The 18,698-nt window shown below is 40.4% G+C and overlaps 2 protein-coding genes and 1 long non-coding RNA gene across 3 annotated transcripts; 2 read left to right on the top strand and 1 right to left on the bottom strand.

The window, feature by feature from the left end:
- Positions 1-4,651: 4,651 nt before the first annotated feature.
- LOC141615356 (uncharacterized) lies at positions 4,652-6,931 on the bottom strand. The gene is made up of 3 exons (XR_012529817.1): positions 6,827-6,931; positions 6,621-6,729; positions 4,652-4,868 (listed from the first exon to the last, which is right to left on the bottom strand). It is a non-coding gene; the product is annotated as an uncharacterized LOC141615356 (long non-coding RNA).
- Positions 6,932-12,480: 5,549 nt separating this feature from the next.
- LOC141614721 (uncharacterized) lies at positions 12,481-14,111 on the top strand. Its single transcript, XM_074433467.1, has 4 exons — positions 12,481-12,945; positions 13,063-13,142; positions 13,728-13,944; positions 14,067-14,111. The coding sequence occupies exons 1-4, from the start codon at positions 12,481-12,483 to the stop codon at positions 14,109-14,111; spliced, it is 807 nt and encodes a 268-aa protein (XP_074289568.1).
- A 2,550-nt stretch (positions 14,112-16,661) lies between these two features.
- LOC141612383 (uncharacterized) lies at positions 16,662-18,126 on the top strand. The gene is made up of 2 exons (XM_074431145.1): positions 16,662-17,645; positions 17,789-18,126. The coding sequence occupies exons 1-2, from the start codon at positions 17,052-17,054 to the stop codon at positions 17,867-17,869; spliced, it is 675 nt and encodes a 224-aa protein (XP_074287246.1). The 5' UTR covers positions 16,662-17,051; the 3' UTR covers positions 17,870-18,126.
- The last annotated feature ends 572 nt before the right edge of the window (positions 18,127-18,698 follow it).

Raw genomic sequence — 18,698 nt, 5'->3', positions numbered from 1 at the left:
TAACATAATTTTTCTACCATTAGCATAACTTTTAGCTACTATTAGGATTCCCTTCACAAGTTTAACCATGTGTACTCATTCTAATTATATCCTTGATGAACCTAAATTGACGGACAAAGCATGGAAACCCGCGAAACAAGCAACGGACCGACCCGGGCCAACCATGGGCTAGCCGTGGGCCTGCCACGGCCTGCCCGCCCTTTGCCAAATCACCCTATTCCTCATTTTTTCCGTTTTTTCTCCACTTTAACTCGTTTTAACATCATCTAATCATTAATTAATCGTTCCATTACTAATATTCTAACTTAAATTAACCAAAAGACACAAATTAAGCATGCTTGCAACCATATTTTAACATGTGAAAATTATTACTTAAACCAAAAATCACAAAACATCCAAAACAACAAAGATTGTGACGATCTTTCGTCGAGTAACTCGAAATATGTTACCTTAAGCTAGAAAAAGAGCAATTAACACCTTGAAAACCCAAACCCTAACGACACTAGCCGCTATCCTCTACAATATACGAGTCCCCGAACTCGTCTTCCAATCCTTCACCTAAATAAACAATTAAAACACAATAATAAGCATATAAAACCGAATTTCCGAAAATTGGTCTTAAAATAACTTAATGAAAATTGAAATTAGAACATACTAAGTTGTAGATCGTGGCGAGGGGATTCCGGAAAGGTAAATTATGCGAAAAACGGACTAGTAACGAAGAAATTGTGACGATTTTGAGCTAGAAATGATGAAAAATGGTGTTTTTGAGTTATTATTGAAGATGATGGAGAAAATCAGAAAAAATGAAGGGGGAAGGGGCTGGTCACGCGGGGAAGGGAAGAGGAAAGGAGAAAAGGAGGTGCGGGATTTTTACGAGTCGGTTTTGACTCGTTTCAATAATAATTAAATCCGTAAGTCAAATGCAAATTCCGTCAAGACCAAAGTCTTTAAACACAAGATTACAATAAAATTGAGTATTCATACGACCCACTTCCAAATTCGTTTACCCAACGTTCAAACGAATTGTCATTTTCCCCCCGATACGCCCTTATTTCGAAATAAAAGATTTTACACGGTTTAAACTATTTTTAAACATTTCAAAACTATCAAAATAAATACTTTTCTTCAAAATATAATAAAATTATATTTCTTTGAATTATTTTTACTTTAAATACATTATTGTCAAATTTTACTTGATTAATTAATTATTTTCGAAATATATTAACGGTCCGAAATTTACGGGGCGTTACAATCACCCCTCCTTTCAAAAAGTTTCGCCCTCGAAACTTAGAAGGAGAAATTATAGTTATAAGAAAATATAGGTATCTTTTCAATGAAACGGTGATACTCTTGTTGATCAGACAAGAACATCCATATTCATATCAAGATATAAAAATATTTCTACACCAATAAATAAGAAAATCCATTATTGGGACGTCTCCAACAACGAGATTTAACATTCACTAATGTTAAAACCATTGAAAATCATAAAAGCCTTTTCAACCTTTTAGTTTAAAATTCTATAGTAAGAATACTATCTTTACTAAATATGATTATACAAGGCTTAGAAACTCGGAACAAAAGTAAGAAAAAGGAATACCTTACGGAAATAAATCAAAATTTCATTTTCAAATCCTTAAAAATAGGTTAGGTTTGCAGAAGTGACATAAACTTTCAAGAATGAATCGAAACTGGTAGCTTGAAATATTTAGAAATTCCACGAAGTGAAAAGTAACTTAGACCTCATAGGAGCGGTATGCTAAAAGGATTCAAGCTTAACTAATCAAAAAGAGCTATGATGAATTTTATGGGGTAAGAATTGAAGTCATAATTACAAGGATGTCAAAGATAGAGTTTCATAGGTTACCAACATCAAACTTACGAGAGGAGTATGATGATGTAAGGAAGAGAGATATGAGCGGTAACGCTCATGATCAAGGAAGAAGGGAGATTAGACACCAAGGAAACGCCAGACACTCATATCTCCAATAACAACATCACTCCCAAGAGTCTCCTCAATCGCTTATGTTACTTCTTCCTAACATATTCCCTGGAACAAGATATTTCACTATAAGTGTGATCTCAACGCTCCAAATTCTCAAACATCCCGAAACGACTTTCACAAGCCTAAGGTCAAGACTTCCAACAAAGCTGTATTTATATCCCACTAGTGTCAACTATGGGTTCCTCAAAAAGTAAACCTTCAATCAAGAGTCCCAATACCATGCTCTAAACTCCAAGAGAAGGTTCCTCAAAAATTCGACAAGGTTCTCATTTCAAAACAAGGTAGTAACATACCAACCTCAAATTATGAAAAATCAATAGGATCTCAAGTTTCTCTATCCTTTTACTTATTAAGAATTCTCAAAAGCAGAACTACACCCAGCTCCAACATTGTCTCATCATCTCAAGCACTCAATGCGACCTCAAGGTCTATAAAACTATAGGATTAACAAATTCTTCTCAACACTAAGTCTCTCTAAACTCAAGAACTCTCAAGAGTCAACTAGAATGCCAAATCACATCACCAAACCATTCTGGTCATCAACATCCCCAAGGAGTATTCTTTCAAATTTGATATCCTAAACTTACTTACCATCAAATTCTCAAGGTACAAAGTCATAATTGTAACAACACTTTATCACCTCAGAGTTTCTAAAACCATAAATTGAAATTAGGTTCCTTAGCCTAACGATTGGTGTCATCCATACCATTACCCTTTCTAGTTACCAAAACAAGTGCTAAGACTTCCCAACAATGTAGCTTACTCTCACTCTCATAACATACTTCAAGTAGTAATCAATATCACCCTCTAAAACCAACAAATAATCCCACATTTAACATTTCCCACATGATAACATATACACTATCAAACCCTCATATCCAAAATGATTATGGAAGCCCAACCCAAACTCGGCTACTTAGTCAAACCTATATCATCAAATCACATCTTACAAACTCTGTAAACATGGTCAACAGGGTACCAACTATACTAAGGAGGTAAGGAGTGATAACGGAATAGAGTGTGATAAAACATTTCGAAGGGTGCATGCATCGACAAGTTAGGAAACTAAGGAGTCGACCGTAAAGATAACGGTTGACAAAAATAAGAGGTATTCGAGTTAAGAAGATATCTCGGGAAAGAATAAGATACGTAAAATTTAGCATAAAGACAAGGTTCAACGATCGTTAAAGAGAAGGAAAGGAGAATAGAAGCGGCACAATGAAAGGGTTACCGCTTACTAAACACTCATCAAAGCTTATGATCGATATGATAAGGTTACTTCACTAAGGTGCTCAACAAAGCCCTAAATGTCTACTACATCGTAGGACTAACAAGGATTCCACAATGGTAAGTATTCCTCAACTCAATTGATTCTAAGAGCCAAAATCAATTCACCACACAAATTCATTTGTTACCATCCATGTCCCAAAGTATCTCCTTTACAATTCTCGTCATTGAACTTCACTTACTATGTCATCTCCAAGTACCCTGGCTTGTTTACTCTATCATCTCACCACTTAATACTTCTAGTTTCCGATACCATAAATTGGAATCACATCCTTGAACTCACGAACTATATCGAACAACATTCCACCAAAATTCCCAAATTCAGATATGTTTTATAAGGTCAACAGGGGCTACTCTATACTAGATTTGGTCAACTTAAAAGGTTTAACAACTAACTAATTCTGAAGTACAATACCAATCCATTAATCAACATCAATGTCCTATTGTATTCCTTTCAAGGCCCACAAGGATTAGGGCTAACTATCATACCTTTAATTCTCCACAAGAAATATCGAGACTCTCAAATGGAGTAGCTTAGGTTCATTCCATCCTATGTTCTAAGTTAGTACCCATCTTGAATCATCTATAACAAACAAGCTCTCTATAGACATAAATCCCAAGGTATTTTCTCAACTCACTAAACTCTCACATTAAGCACAACTAACAAGATTAACCAAAGGATCCCAAGTTATATTCTCCTATACCACTCAAACCTTAACCAATCAATTTCTCAACTCGTTCACGCCCTCCAAAGTTACATTCTCTCAAAACTGGGTTCTCTTGGACAAGGGAACTATCCTGCGGTATAAAAGGAAAGTGTCCAGATGGACTTTATTATAAGAAGAAGACGAACCTAAGATGAAACGGGAGAAAGAATTGAAAGGTAGTTACCTAGGCGAGATAAGAGGAATTTGAAAGACGAATGACCAACGAAAATGGAAGATTAAGGTAAGATACACTGAATACGAAAAGAAATATCAAGAAAGTGGAAGCATTCTACATTTGGCATAACCAACCTTTAGTGGCACCAAAACAAATAACTAACAATCAACAAACCTAACAATTAGCAATCACAAACAGACTACCACATAAAATCCTAATTCTACCCATCCTACCCTTCTCTCAAGTTTATTATTTTAAGGTCAAGTGATTTCTAAGTGGGGTGCACAAACGTGCATCGGGAGCAATAGGCTCTGATACCAACTATGACACTCTTAAATCTAGCCTTAATTATATACGTAAATTCTACAGAAAAACTGGTAGGATATGTTTGTAAATGGTTCAACTAGTCCAAAACCTGCAATTTCAAAAAAATTTCTAACTAAACCATTCACAATCAATTCCAACTCAAGAAGAGTGTCATAACCCTGCAACAACTGATAAACTAACTTACATATATAACTAAAGACGCGGAAATATAAGGATACAAACCAAAAATAGAAAGGGAGACATATGTCCCTTCAAATTATATACAAACCAAAAGTGTAAAAGGTTTACTAATAAAATAGCCAAAACTAGGTCCAAGGTTCCTTGCTCACTAGCCGTCTGTGACCCCCAACAAAGCATCAACAACCTGTCAATCGCATTTTATACAAACACGAAAGCCACAATTCAGTGGGGAGTAACTTCGAGTCCTCCCAGCCACGAATCGTCAAAATTAATGTAACATGTAATGTAACATGTAAACAATTTGATAAACCATTTACTTATCATGTATTCTAACAAATGACCCCTAAACTGACCCAACTAACTATCATGTGAATCATATAACAAATTGTAATCCAAACTCTATCAACCATAGCCGGCTTGCATCTCACCTTCTATGATTCATAGAATCATCAAACAAGAAAGGGCAATATATCAAAGACAGGCATAAGTTCTTAGCACCGTCAATAGTCACTTTGTAACTCAAGTCTATACCACGAGGTAGGGAAGGTAATCGAACCGGTATCTTGGCTCAGCGGTTACTATTAAGAAAACATGGCCAAGAGACAACACAACCCTAGCCTAAAATCTGCTTGAGACCTAGACATGCGGATACACACCACCGCACCCAAGACTCACAACTTTTTTTAAAACAAAGTGAAGTGAGTACCCTAAGGACACCACCGAAGGGTCGGCTAGTACTTAAGCTGACCCCATACTATCAAAATAAGTACCTGAGGTCATGCCCCAACTTGGATAAACATCCACTAGTCAGGAACACAAAGGCTATCAAGCAGTGAACATATACTCGTCAAAGACTATAAAGACCTATCTATGATGAAGGCCGAAATACTCACCTAGGACCTAGTCACAGCTAGTCCCAGCTTGAATATTTTAGCCCACACCACCCAAGACTCACCACATAAGTCAAGTAAGACACCCACTTAACCTTAAGAGGGCAAAAAGTCCTACTTACCAACATAAATTCTAACATTCTATCATGTGAAAGCTATATAAATGTCTATTTACAAAGATACAATCCCAACAGTTCCTCAATAAGAATTCAATACTAACTTCCAATTCTAGCAATTTTAACAATATTAAAGGCTTTAGGGAAATCTAGGGCCATTACTACAAAATAAGAAGCTATTTAAATTCAACCAACTACACATGTGAAATAGAGATATAATAAATGGCCTAAAACAAGAAAAAGGCCGATTATCTAATTCATTCAACCGAATTTTTACCCGCAACCCCACCTGCGGACAGTACGGGTCAAATTGCGGCTGACCAATCACTCAATTAACTGACATCGCATCAGTCAAAGGGACTAAGGCTCAGTTTTCGGCACAATCAACAAAACATTACAATTATCACTATAAAATTCATTTTGAGCCTATTAATTACAATTTCATTTCGTAAACTATCCTAACATGTGATAATTGTCAATATAACATAATTTTTCTACCATTAGCATAACTTTTAGCTACTATTAGGATTCCCTTCACAAGTTTAACCATGTGTACTCATTCTAATTATATCCTTGATGAACCTAAATTGACGGACAAAGCATGGAAACCCGCGAAACAAGCAACGGACCGACCCGGGCCAACCATGGGCTAGCCGTGGGCCTGCCACGGCCTGCCGGCCTGCTGCCCGTCACCCTATTCCTCATTTTTTTCCGTTTTTTCTTCACTTTAACTCGTTTTAACATCATCTAATCATTAATTAATCGTTCCATTACTAATATTCTAACTTAAATTAACCAAAAGGCACAAATTAAGCATGCTTGCAACCATATTTTAACATGTGAAAATTATTACTTAAACCAAAAATCACAAAACATCCAAAACAACAAAGATTGTGACGATCTTTCGTCGAGTAACTCGAAATATGTTACCTTAAGCTAGAAAAAGAGCAATTAACACCTTGAAAACCCAAACCCTAACGACACTAGCCGCTATCCTCTACAATATACGAGTCCCCGAACTCGTCTTCCAATCCTTCACCTAAATAAACAATTAAAACACAATAATACGCATATAAAACCGAATTTCCGAAAATTGGTCTTAAAATAACTTAATGAAAATTGAAATTAGAACATACTAAGTTGTAGATCGTGGCGAGGGGATTCCGGAAAGGTAAATTATGCGAAAAACGGACTAGTAACGAAGAAATTGTGACGATTTTGAGCTAGAAATGATGAAAAATTGTGTTTTTGAGTTATTATTGAAGATGATGGAGAAAATCAGAAAAAATGAACGGGGAAGGGGCTGGTCACGCGGGGAAGGGAAGAGGAAAGGAGAAAAGGAGGTGCGGGATTTTTAGTCGGGATTTTTACGAGTCGGTTTTGACTCGTTTCAATAATAATTAAATCCGTAAGTCAAATGCAAATTCCGTCAAGACCAAAGTCTTTAAACACAAGATTACAATAAAATTGAGTATTCATACGACCCACTTCCAAATTCGTTTACCCAACGTTCAAACGAATTGTCATTTTCCCCCCGATACGCCCTTATTTCGAAATAAAAGATTTTACACGGTTTAAACTATTTTTAAACATTTCAAAACTATCAAAATAAATACTTTTCTTCAAAATATAATAAAATTATATTTCTTTGAATTATTTTTACTTTAAATACATTATTGTCAAATTTTACTTGATTAATTAATTATTTTCGAAATATATTAACGGTCCGAAATTTACGGGGCGTTACATGCGAAGCTGCTGGAGAAGTGTAACCTTGTTCAGAGGCACGCCGACCTCTATCTCCAGCAGAGGAATGAATCCAGGGACCTGTTTAAGGCCCAGGGGGAGGTGATTCGGAGCAAAGAGGCCATCATCAGGCAAAAGGAGGAGGACGTTGAGATGCTCCAAACCGTCATGCTTCCTAACATGTGCGCCGAGTTCCGGGATCTGGCCGAAGGAGCTTCCAGGGAAGTGATTGGGGAGCTCTTCCCTCTTGATGGTTCCTTTCCGTGGGGAAAATTCGACGAGCTGCTTGACGACAAGCTTGAAGCCAAGGAGAAGGCCGCGGCGGAGAAGGCCAAGGAGGCGGTGAGGTCGAGGATAGAGAAGGAGGCGGCCGCGGAGAAAGCAGCTCTTGTTGAGAAGGCTAAGGCGGCCAAGGAGGAAGCCGAGAAGATGAGGGCTGCTGAGGCTGCTGAGAAGGCTGAGGCTGAGGCTGCTGAAGCTGAGGCTGCTAAGAAAGCTGCTGGGTTGCCCACCGAAGAAAATGCTGCTACCGCTGCTGATGGTAAGCAGCAACAGGCATAGGGAGACGGGCGGTCGTCACCAGGCTCACCCGGCGTCTCGGATAGTTTCAGCTGTTCGGGAGCCAATTATTAAGCCCTTCCTCCCTGCCATCTTTTGGCGCTTCAAATGACATATTTGTAACTTTTTGCTTTTCTTTCCTTGTATTTTGTACAACTTTGGTAGGTTGTGTTTTGGCTTATCCCTACGGGGACGGCCGTCGTCTGCATTCTCCTCACTTGTAACCTGTTATTATTTTAATAAATGTTCATTTCTTTTGCCTTTGGCTTGGCCGAGGCCTTTGCTTTATTTCATACTCTTGCGCTAATAGTTGAGCGTCTCAACTGTTTTTAGCGTTTTCACTTTGCCTATGGCTTGGCCGAGGTCTTTTCTCGTCTTCGTCTGACTTGTCTTCTTACGTTATTAATTGAGCGTCTCTTTTTGTTTCCGCTTCGGCTTGGCCGAGGCAGTTTAGAGTGCGTATCTCAACTGTGTTCAACGTTTCTAAGGCATTTTGGTTGCTTTTGCGGGAGTAAACTTCGCTGGCCGCGACTGTAGCGGTGTCTGCTTTCTGAGGATGACTGCCGCTCTTGTCGGTATGACAGTGTGAGCCGGCGTCTGTTTCTTGATAGCGTGTTACGTGGCGTCTACCATTTGGAGTGACTGCGACGACGTCAAACCTCTGGGGGTGACTGCCGTTACGTCTACTACTTTAGGTGACTGCGACGACGCCAATTTCTTGATGGAGACTGCCGCTCTTGTAGGTATGACAGTGTGAGCCGGCGTCTGTTTCTTGATAGAGACTGCCGCTCTTGTCGGTATGACAGTGTGAGCCGGCGTCTGTTTCTTGATAGCGTGTTACGTGGCGTCTACCATTTGGAGTGACTGCGACAGCGTCACACCTCTGGGGGTGACTGCCGTTACGTCTACTACTTTAGGTGACAGCGACGGCGCCTATTTCTTGATGGAGACTGCCGCTCTTGTCGGTATGACAGTGTGAGTCGGCGTCTGTTTCTTGATAGAGACTGCCGCTCTTGTCGGTATGACAGTGTGAGCCGGCATCTTCTTCCTGCTAGTGACTAGCCTGAAAATGAACATTTTGATGAAAGACTTGGTCGATTTTGCATTAGATTTAAACATGCGTCGGGGTGCCCACAGCTGTTTTGGACACCTCCGCCGCTATACAAGGTTTACCAGTTTCCTAATGACTCATTAGAGGCGCTCCTTCCCTGTCAGCCGTCGGTCGCATCCATGAGGTCGCCCTCCTGTTGCAAGGATGAGCTTTTCCCCCTCTCTGACTGCTTTGCCACTTTGAGGGATTGCTTGTTGCATCCTCTGGCAGATATCTGGATGTTGACCACCTCGTCCTTCTCGTCCCTGGAGACGAGCTTATGCGCTTCCCCCCGGTCCGAGACATACATTAGTGTCAGGGCCCGGATGGACATCACTGCGTCGGCCTCGCTCAGAGTAACTCGGCCTATGAGAACGTTGTAGGCGGACGAGCCGTCAATGACCACGAACTCAGCTAGGACATTCTTAGCCGCATTCCCCTCGCCGAGCATCACACGTGATCGATTGATCCGTGGGTACCAGGCCGGCCCGGAGAAGCCGCATGCGGTGGGTTGGTGCGGGGGCTCAAGTCCTTGAATTTCAGGCCGAGGCTGTGGAAGCACTCCCTGAACATGGTGTTCGTGTAGGCGCCTGTGTCAATCAGACACCTCTTCACCAGGTGGTTGGATATGTCCAAGTTAACTACAAGTGGGTCGTTGTGAGGGGCGATGACTCCCTCGTAGTCCTTCCTTCCAATAGTCATATCGGGAATGTTGGAAGCGGGGATCGCTGTATTGGGCACAAAGTTGATGGCTTGATACAGTTCGTTCAGGTGCCATTTGTGCCCATGAGCTGACCCACCGTTCTCGTTGCCCCCGATGACTACGTGGATCACTCCTATCCGTTGAAAGACGGATTTCTTATCTGAACCGCTGGCATCAGTTTTTTGGCCTTTGGCAACATACTTGCCGAGGCTACCCTTACGGATCAGCTCTTCAATGGCATTCTTCAGATGCCGGCAGTTGTCAGTGAGGTGACCGGTGTGGCCGTGGTACTCACAGTACTGGCTCGTGTCACCGTCCCCCTTTGGCTTGGGGGGCCTTTCCCATGTCTGGCCCTCCTTTTTGCTCAGGGTGAAGACCTCGGCGGCCGATACGACCAGAGGGGTTTTATCATGGTAATGCCTTTGGTAAAACGTTCCCGAACTCCCCCCGGCGCCCGTCGAGTCCTGTTTCCTGGTAGATCTGTCAGACCGTGACCTATTATTGTCACGGCGTCTCTCATCGGACCGTGACCCGTTATTGTCACGGCGTCTTTCGTCCGGGTTGTCCTCCCGGTGGCTCTTCTTTTCTGAGGGCTCGGCCTCGGCGGGGCCTACCGGGTCTTGTGATAGTCTTCCACCTTGATGGCCTGGTCGGCCATCTTCCTAGCGGCATCTAGGCCCAAACCCCCGTACTTGATGAGCTCGTCTTTTAAGTCTCCCCTTGGGAGGCCCTTCATCAGTGCGAAAGCCGCCAGTTCGGGGTTAATCTCCCGAATCTGCTGAACCTTGCCGTCGAATCTCTTCACGTAGCTTCGTAGAGACTCGCCTTCCTCCTGTTTGATAGTTAGGAGGTTCGATGTCTCCACGGCCCTCCTCTTGTTGCAAGAGTACTGGGCTACGAAGGCGTCCTTTAGGTCGGCGAAACAGTATACCGAACCGTCGGGAAGCCTCTTGTACCAATTTTGAGCCATCCCATGCAGAGTTGTTGGGAAAACTCGGCACCAGACCTCGTCGGGCTGCTCCCATACCGACATGTAAGACTCGAAATCCTCGGCGTGGTCGGTTGGATCACTATCTCCTTTGTATGTGATCGCCGGCAACTTCAGCTTGGTTGGCACGACGGTTTCAAGGACATAAGCACTGAGGGGCTGTCTGACCACGTGTCGAATGACACGCGGCGATCGGCTCCTCGCATTCCTAGTCCGGCTCCTTTCCTCGTAGCGGGAAGGGCTCCCTCTCCGGCTCGGGCTTCTTCTCCGACTCTGCTGAGTCGGACTTCTCTGGCTTCTCTGAGGCAGGTCTCGTCGGTGCTGCGGCGACGCTGTCCTCCCGTGAGTACGGGGAGGGCTCAGGTCCACCACTAGCACTTCGGGCTCCTCCGGCGTCTTCGCAGGGTCAGCTTCTCCTAGTGCTCCGTTCAAATTCCTCGGAGTCACGTTTTGGGCCCTGGTCTCCCGGACGGTTTCCGCCGCTCTTGTCGGCGTGACAGTGTGAGCTGGCGTATTCCCAATTAGGTCCAGGAGCATCTTTAGTTTTGCTACGTCAACCACCTGTCCCATGATGGTGACCTGGGTGGCGGGCAGCGGCGTGTCTGGTATTATCGGCATCCCGAATTCCGGCTGGATTACTCCGCCGGTGGAGGGCTGCACGACTCCAGAATTGTGAAAGGTATCATCTTGGTAGAATGCGGTTTCGTCGGTCACGACTACCTCTAGTTGTTTCGACATCTTCTTAGCTTTTGGGGTGGGTTTTTTGTGTTTATTTTTTTTTGTTTTTGGGAATGAATGTGACTAGCTTCTAGTACGTTCCCCACAGACGGCGCCAATTGTTCCGAGTGTAATTCCAGAGCAGATATTTGTTACCACTCGTAGCTCGTAGAATGATGTCTTTGCTTGAATCCTCCTAGCGGTCTCCTGAAACGATGAACAAACTGAGGGCTCGGCTTTGGCCGAGCGTACTCACTCCGACGCTCAAGTCAGTTAACTTAGAGAGGTAAGTTGTTGTTACTTGGCTAAGAGTATAATGTAGAGAGATAAGGAGGATATTACCAGATGAATAGTGTTTATTAGGTTAAATTGTGGATCCTTTCCTCAATGAAGGTTGAGGAGTATTTTTAGACTTTCACCTTTTTGTCACGTAGTGGCCAAGTGGCCAAGTGGCTAGCAGGTGGAAAGACCGTTCTACCCTTGGCCGATGGACCTATGGCAGGCCGGCCGAGGGGTCTTGGATATGAGTACGCGGATATGTGCCCCGGCTGGCAGGTTGCCAGACCGAGACCCAGGTGACAGGCCGATGGGTTGCATCGGCCAGACTGTCTGAGTCGTTGACTTTGCTGTGGATATCTTTGACCTTGCTCAATATGTTGACTTGGTCAGCGGTGCAGAATATGCCCCATCACTAATAATTAACTACTTGTGATTAGTTTAGGAAACTTTGAAAAAAATTACCTTATTTACACTTTATTTTTTTATTTCCTATATATATCACATTACACCCATAATCAAATCCTTCTGTTTTACATTGCTCTTAATCTGATAAAATGGCAGAGACAAAGTTGAGTTTGAAACTGTTTATAGATAGTAAGGCTAACAAAGTTGTGTTCGCGGAGGCGGGAAAAGAATTTGTAGATTTCCTGTTTCATATATATCATCTTTGCCAGTCGCAACTGTGGTAAAACTCCTGAATGTGAATGGCATGGTTGGGTCAGTTGGATCTCTTTATAAGAGTGTCGAGTCTCTTAGCTCAGAATTCTTTCTGGCCAATCTCGATAAAGATGTCGTGTTGAAACCGCAATTTGAGATTAATGTTCCGTTGTTGGAACTTAATGAAGTCCCGCCTCAGACCATCCCTAAGATTTATGTGTGCGAGTGTGATAATGAATACGCGAGTCATGACCCTTCCGTGAAATGTCCAAGTTGTAGGCGTAGAATAGACTGCGAAGCCACCTATGTTATGCCAAAGGATGCCGGGAATATTAATACCGCGACAAGGAGAAGTGGAATTAATGGATATGTGAAGGAGGTGGTTACATACATGGTGACGGATAATCTAGAGGTGAAACCTCTGTCTACCATCTCGGTCATTACCCTCATGAATAAGTTCAATGTCAAGGATGTTTCTGAGCTCGTTGAGAAAGAGGTTCAAGTCGGTTTTACTGAGGTAACATTATTATTATTATTAATCAATGTTCTTTCTTGTAAGGTTTTTAATTTCTTATGCAATTCACAACACAATATTAATTAATTAATTAATCGATTTTTAAATTTTGATTTACAGGGATTGGCGATCCTGAAAGCGTCATTTGAGGTCACCAATTCAGTGCTGACTACTCTCTTCCTCGACAAGAAGAAGGCCTAGTTGCATCATTCAATTAGCTCATGTCGTTACTGCTGTTAGCAATGCCACATTTAGCTCAATCTGTTGCATTTTGGTGTTAATGTCATTTTTCGCTATGCTATATTTTTATCCAACTGTCAATTTATCGACTTAAATTCAAATTCCAAATTAGTCGTTTGCTTAAGCATTCTTAATGTTTTTGACTTGAACAACATCTAACACATTTGGTCCAAAAACTTGCATGTTCACAGTCAGCCCGATGAGAAATCGAGCTGACAACCTTTCGACCAGTAAATGGATTATACATCTGATGTATTACTACCAATTCTATAGTTTCTGAGCATTATAATAAAATTTTTGAGTTTTGTTTTAAAAATTATGAGTTTTATTATAAAGTTTCTGAGTTTATTCACTTAAACATTAAGTTCTAAAAAATTACAATAAACTTAAAAACATTACATATAAATTTAGTAAAATTTGAGTTTTGATGGAAAAAAATTAAAATCTAACTTATAAATTTTAATAAGCTCAAAAAAATATACATATGCTCAAAAACAAATAAAGTTCAAGATAATAAAGTTGAGTTTAAAACTGTTGGTTGACAGTAAGGCTAACAAAGTTCTGTTCGCGGAAGCCGGAAAAGAGTTTGTGGATTTCCTCTTCCATATACTGTCACTGCCAGTCGGAACTGTGGTTAAGCTCTTGAATGTGAATGGCATGGTTGGGTCAGTTGGATCTCTTTATAAGAGTGTCGAGTCTCTTAGCTCTGATTACTTTCTGGCCGATGTCGATAAAGATGTTGTGCTGAAACCGAGAGTAGCGGTATATGTTCCATTATTGGAACTTGATGATGACGATGATCAGACGAGCCATAAGATATATAGGTGCGTCAACCATACTTGTTATGTGAGTCATGACCCTAATACAAGATGTCCTAATTGTAGTCGTCTTATAAACTACGAAGTGAACTATGTTATGCCGCAGAATGAGGGGAATATTGCGACAAGTAGCGGAACTGATGGATATGTGAAGAGCGTGGTTACTTATATGGTTATGGATAACCTGGAGGTGAAACCTATGTCTACTATCTCCGGAATTACTCTTATGAACAAGTTTAATGTGAAGGATGTTTCTGCACTCGTTGAGAAAGAGGTTCAAGTCGGTTTTACTGAGGTAACCTTGCTTAATGTTCTTTGTCGTATGTTTTTTTTAATTTTGTTCTGCAGGGACTGGCGATGCTGAAAGCGTCGTTTGAGGTCACCAATTCAGTCCTGACTTCTGTCTTCCTCGGCAAGAAGAAGGCCTAGTAGCATCATATAATTATGGCATGTAGTCGCTGTTAGGCGATTACATTTAGTTAAAATTGCTGCATTTTGTCTATCTCTGGTTTTTGTGTTTTTTTTCGATATGTTGTTATTGTCGTAGTAGAGGCTCTTTGCCTATTGTTTTTTCAGAATGTACTTTCAATTCCGGCTTTCAGTCTATCAATCTATCGATGCTAAATTTAATTTTGAAATCAGCTGCACGCTTGTGCGTCATCTATTGTTTTGCTTGATCTATTCATCCACATAATGTATTCGTCTATTCGACAGGCGGTCCATTAAAAGCTAGTGACAATGTCAAACACTAAATATGCGTGTGTCCTCTCATAGTTAAGCTATTATGAAGTGAACATGAATTGGTGTACTTGCTGACAGTTTCAGTAAACAAAAACGAAAACATCTTTCGACTTTTGAGTCAAGTATACTCGTAACAAATTCAAAGAACAATTAGTAAAATGTTTACAATTTACGATGCTCAAAACACAGCAGATTCAACTATTTTCAACCAGAATAAACTTAAAGATGGTCCAGTGAATCAAAATATGTATAGGTGCTCTTACAAATACTGTTGTAACTATGGCAGTCAATTTGTCCCGGTTGTAATCACAAGATAAATGAGCCATTTACGTTTGTTCCGCCTAAGGATGCCGTTGGTATTGCGACAAGAAGCAATGCAACTGGGGGATATGTTAGGGTGTGCGTAACTTATATGGTTATGGATAATTTTGTTAGAATTGTGTCACAGAGCAATCGTTAGTTATGTAACATTTTGAACGTATTTCATACGATGTAATTATTAGTGGAGATTAATAATTAGATGACTTTTTCTTATTATCTCATTAAGGTATTAATACGATGATAAGTCCTTGATTAAACCGGTATATTTGACATCATAATGGAGATTATGATAATGAGAGTCGAGTATTATAGAGTTTAGTCTAAAAGTGTTCTTGGTCGTGTGATTATCAGAATGGGACTATGATAATCCGGATAGACCAATATATTGATAACGGTACTCATGATATGAGTATTAATGGATCTCATTCATTAAGTTATAATATAAATAATGCATATGGAGATATGATTATTGAACTTGACCAACAGTGAGATTTCCCAAATGGTTATTATTACCTATACACTGTCAATGTGGAAATTCTCTTAAGGAGTAATTGTATATTTTATCCTTTGACCTGAGATCATCATTGTAGTTAATAGACTACTTATTGTACTTAGATACCGGACACCTAGTGTGTAAAAATGCTAGTTGAATGGTCATTGGGTATAATTGGGTACCTATGCAATTAGTGGTAAGTCAAGATGGAATCCGTCAGCTCAAGGTAATGAGTTTGAACTCTATGTTGTCATTAATCTTATTGGTCATATCAAAACCTTGGTCAGGGTAGACAAATGAAAGTCATTCCCGACCAATAATGATTGACATGTAACATAGTGGTCGTCTAGTGGGGTTTGACAGTCAAACCATACCCTAAGATGATCCGGAGTTGGAAGGACGGAGGGAAATAATTACAGTGTCCTTTACTAGGTTCGAGTACAGTGAATATTGGTATTCACGCTATCCGGCTGTCGGGGAGTGTTGTTAGACGCCAACCTCGATTAATAGTTAACGAGATTAATTATTACCGGTTTAGCGATGAACCTATGTGGTCACACACTTAGGGTTGATATTTAACGTTTACGGTTATTTAATTTATTATGAGATAATTAATTAAATAATCTTGACGACATATTTTTATATTGTCCGCTAACACGGAAATATAGTTAATGTCGGAAAGACGTGTGTATGAGAGACCAAGACGTGATTTGGCCTTGAGGGCCACGTACTAGAATGCACTTGGAAAGTTGGCTTTGTGTTGTTAGCATGGCATATGCATGTTTAGGTCCCATTTGCTTAGTGATTCCTTAATTGTTAAGGAAATAATTCAAAGCTTATCTAGTACACAAATTCTCATTATAGACGGATACTATTCGTCTATACGTATAGACGGATATCATTTTTCCTCACAAAATATCCATTTACCATAAAGTGGAAAGCACATGGGGGTGCCCCATCTTGTCTCTCCTACCCATTTTATTAGAGGTCTTTACCCGTCTGTTCGCCTCACCCGTCTATACTAAGACCTATTGTATCTAATATGTGTGAGCCTTAGTGGCTAAGCATTCCATTGCTATAAATAGTGGAATGGCCGTGACTTTTTCAAGTACAATCGAAATTTCGTCTTATTCTCATACATACATTAAAGTGAGAAAAGTATTTTCTCTATATTTCGAGGTCGTCTCAAGGGTTGAGAACGTTAGTCTATTTACCGGTGTGGATACACTAGAGACTCCGTATTTTCGGGATTAGACCAATTTATTGTCTACACATGAAGTATGTGTACCTTTACTCAGTTTTACAAGTTTTTAAATGCAATAGGTCTCAGGAAGACCACGTTTCTGTCTTCCGCTGCTACATGTAATGTACCGCGGTCCCTTCAATTATATCACTCAAATCTATATATATAGCACACTACCTACACCCTTTATTCCATAACCAATCTCACTAATATTTCAAAATTTATAGTTTTAACTTGTAACTAATCAGATTTGATGGCAGGAAAAAAGTTGAGTTTGAAACTGTTAGTTGACAGTACGGCTAACAAAGTTCTGTTTGCGGAAGCCGGAAAAGAGTTTGTTGATTTCCTGTTTCATATCCTGTCGCTGCCGGTCGGAACTGTGGTTAAGCTCTTGAATGTGAATGGTATGGTTGGGTCAGTTGGATCTCTTTATAAGAGTGTCGAGTCGCTTAGCTCTGATTATTTTCAGGTCAATGTCAACAAAGATGATGTGTTGAAACCGAAAACTGCTGTTAATGTTCCTTTGCTGGAACTCAAAGATGGTCCAGCTACCAATCCTAAGATTTATAACTATGGGAGTCATAATCCTAATGCAATTTGTCCAAATTGTCGTAACAAGATAAATACGGCGTTCAATTATGTTTCGCCTCCAAATGCTGCTGTTAATACTGGGACAAGCAGCAATGCAACTGGGGGATATGTGAAAGGGTTGGTTACTTACATGGTTATGGATAATTTGGAGGTCAAACCTATGTCAACCATCTCGGCTATTACCCTCATGAACAAGTTCAATGTCAAGGATGTTTCTGCACTGATTGAAAAAGAGGTTCAAGTCGGTTTTACTGAGGTAACATTGCTTAATGTTCTTTCTCGTAAGTTTTTTTTATATGCATTGGTAAGGCTGCGTACATTTAACACCTTATGTGTGATGATGTCAGTTTTACGATAGGCCTAGCTAATAACTGATTTTTAAATTTTGTTTTTCTACAGGGACTGGCGATGCTGAAAGCGTCCTTTGATGTCAATAAGAAAGTGCTGACTACAGTCTTCCTCAACAAGAAGAAGGCCTAGTTGCAGACTTGCAGTTGTCGGTGTCTCATTTAGCTTAAGTGGCTGCATCATTTTGTCTACGTTTTGGTTTTAATGTTATTTTCGGCTATGCTATTATTGTCGATGTAGAGGCTCTTAATTAGCCTGTTGGTTTTCCCGAATGTACTTTCAATTCCAGTTCTATATTTTCTATCTATCAATGTTAAATTTAAGATTGAAATCAGCTGTACACTTGTGCCTTTCCTATTTAATTAAGCTGTTACGAAGTGGAACATAAATCGGTGTCCGTGCTGACAGTTTTGGGAAACCCATATATAATACGTCGGATATTAGTCTCATTAACAAGTTTCGAGTCAAGGATATCAGTTCCTTAAGTATAATCTGAAACGAGAAAAACGTTAGTGTGTGGGTTATAAGACCGATCAATATAAATAAGCAATACAGTTTAATTAAATTCGTTGGATTCACCAAGAGATACTGTGGGATAGATCAAGGGTGGCCGGGTGAGTCAGAATACGAAGTAAAAGCAAAGAACTGAAGAAGTGGTTTACAATTTACGATGCTCAAAACACATAACAAATTCAACGAACAATTAGTAGAACGCAAATTATACTATAAGACCGTTGTACGCTGCACCCATTTAACAAATTCAACAATCAGTAAAATGTTTACAATTTACGATGCTCAAAACACATAACAGATTCAACTAATTCAACCAGAAAATTACATGGAAACTCAACTATACCGCTTCCAATTCACCCAATTGATATTCTCAATTTCTCATATCATTAAATCACTCAATTTGCTTCTGGCATTCTCCCCTATATATATCACATTACACCCATAATAA

This window comes from Silene latifolia, chromosome 11 (genome assembly GCF_048544455.1).
Source record: "Silene latifolia isolate original U9 population chromosome 11, ASM4854445v1, whole genome shotgun sequence".
Classification (NCBI taxonomy): Eukaryota; Viridiplantae; Streptophyta; class Magnoliopsida; order Caryophyllales; family Caryophyllaceae; genus Silene; species Silene latifolia.
The sequence above is the reverse complement of the archived record's forward strand: the minus strand, read 5'-3'. Positions and strand labels throughout refer to the sequence as shown.

Excerpts from the sequence above, each read along its gene's own strand:
- LOC141614721 (XM_074433467.1), top strand. The coding sequence starts at position 12,481 with ATGGTTGGGTCAGTTGGATCTCTTTATAAGAGTGTCGAGTCTCTTAGC. Across the intron at positions 12,946-13,062 it reads TTCAAGTCGGTTTTACTGAG|GGATTGGCGATCCTGAAAGC; the intron begins GTAACATTATTA and ends TTTGATTTACAG. Across the intron at positions 13,945-14,066 it reads TGCTGAAACCGAGAGTAGCG|TCGTCTTATAAACTACGAAG; the intron begins GTATATGTTCCA and ends TCCTAATTGTAG.
- LOC141612383 (XM_074431145.1), top strand. The coding sequence starts at position 17,052 with ATGGCAGGAAAAAAGTTGAGTTTGAAACTGTTAGTTGACAGTACGGCT. Across the intron at positions 17,646-17,788 it reads TTCAAGTCGGTTTTACTGAG|GGACTGGCGATGCTGAAAGC; the intron begins GTAACATTGCTT and ends GTTTTTCTACAG.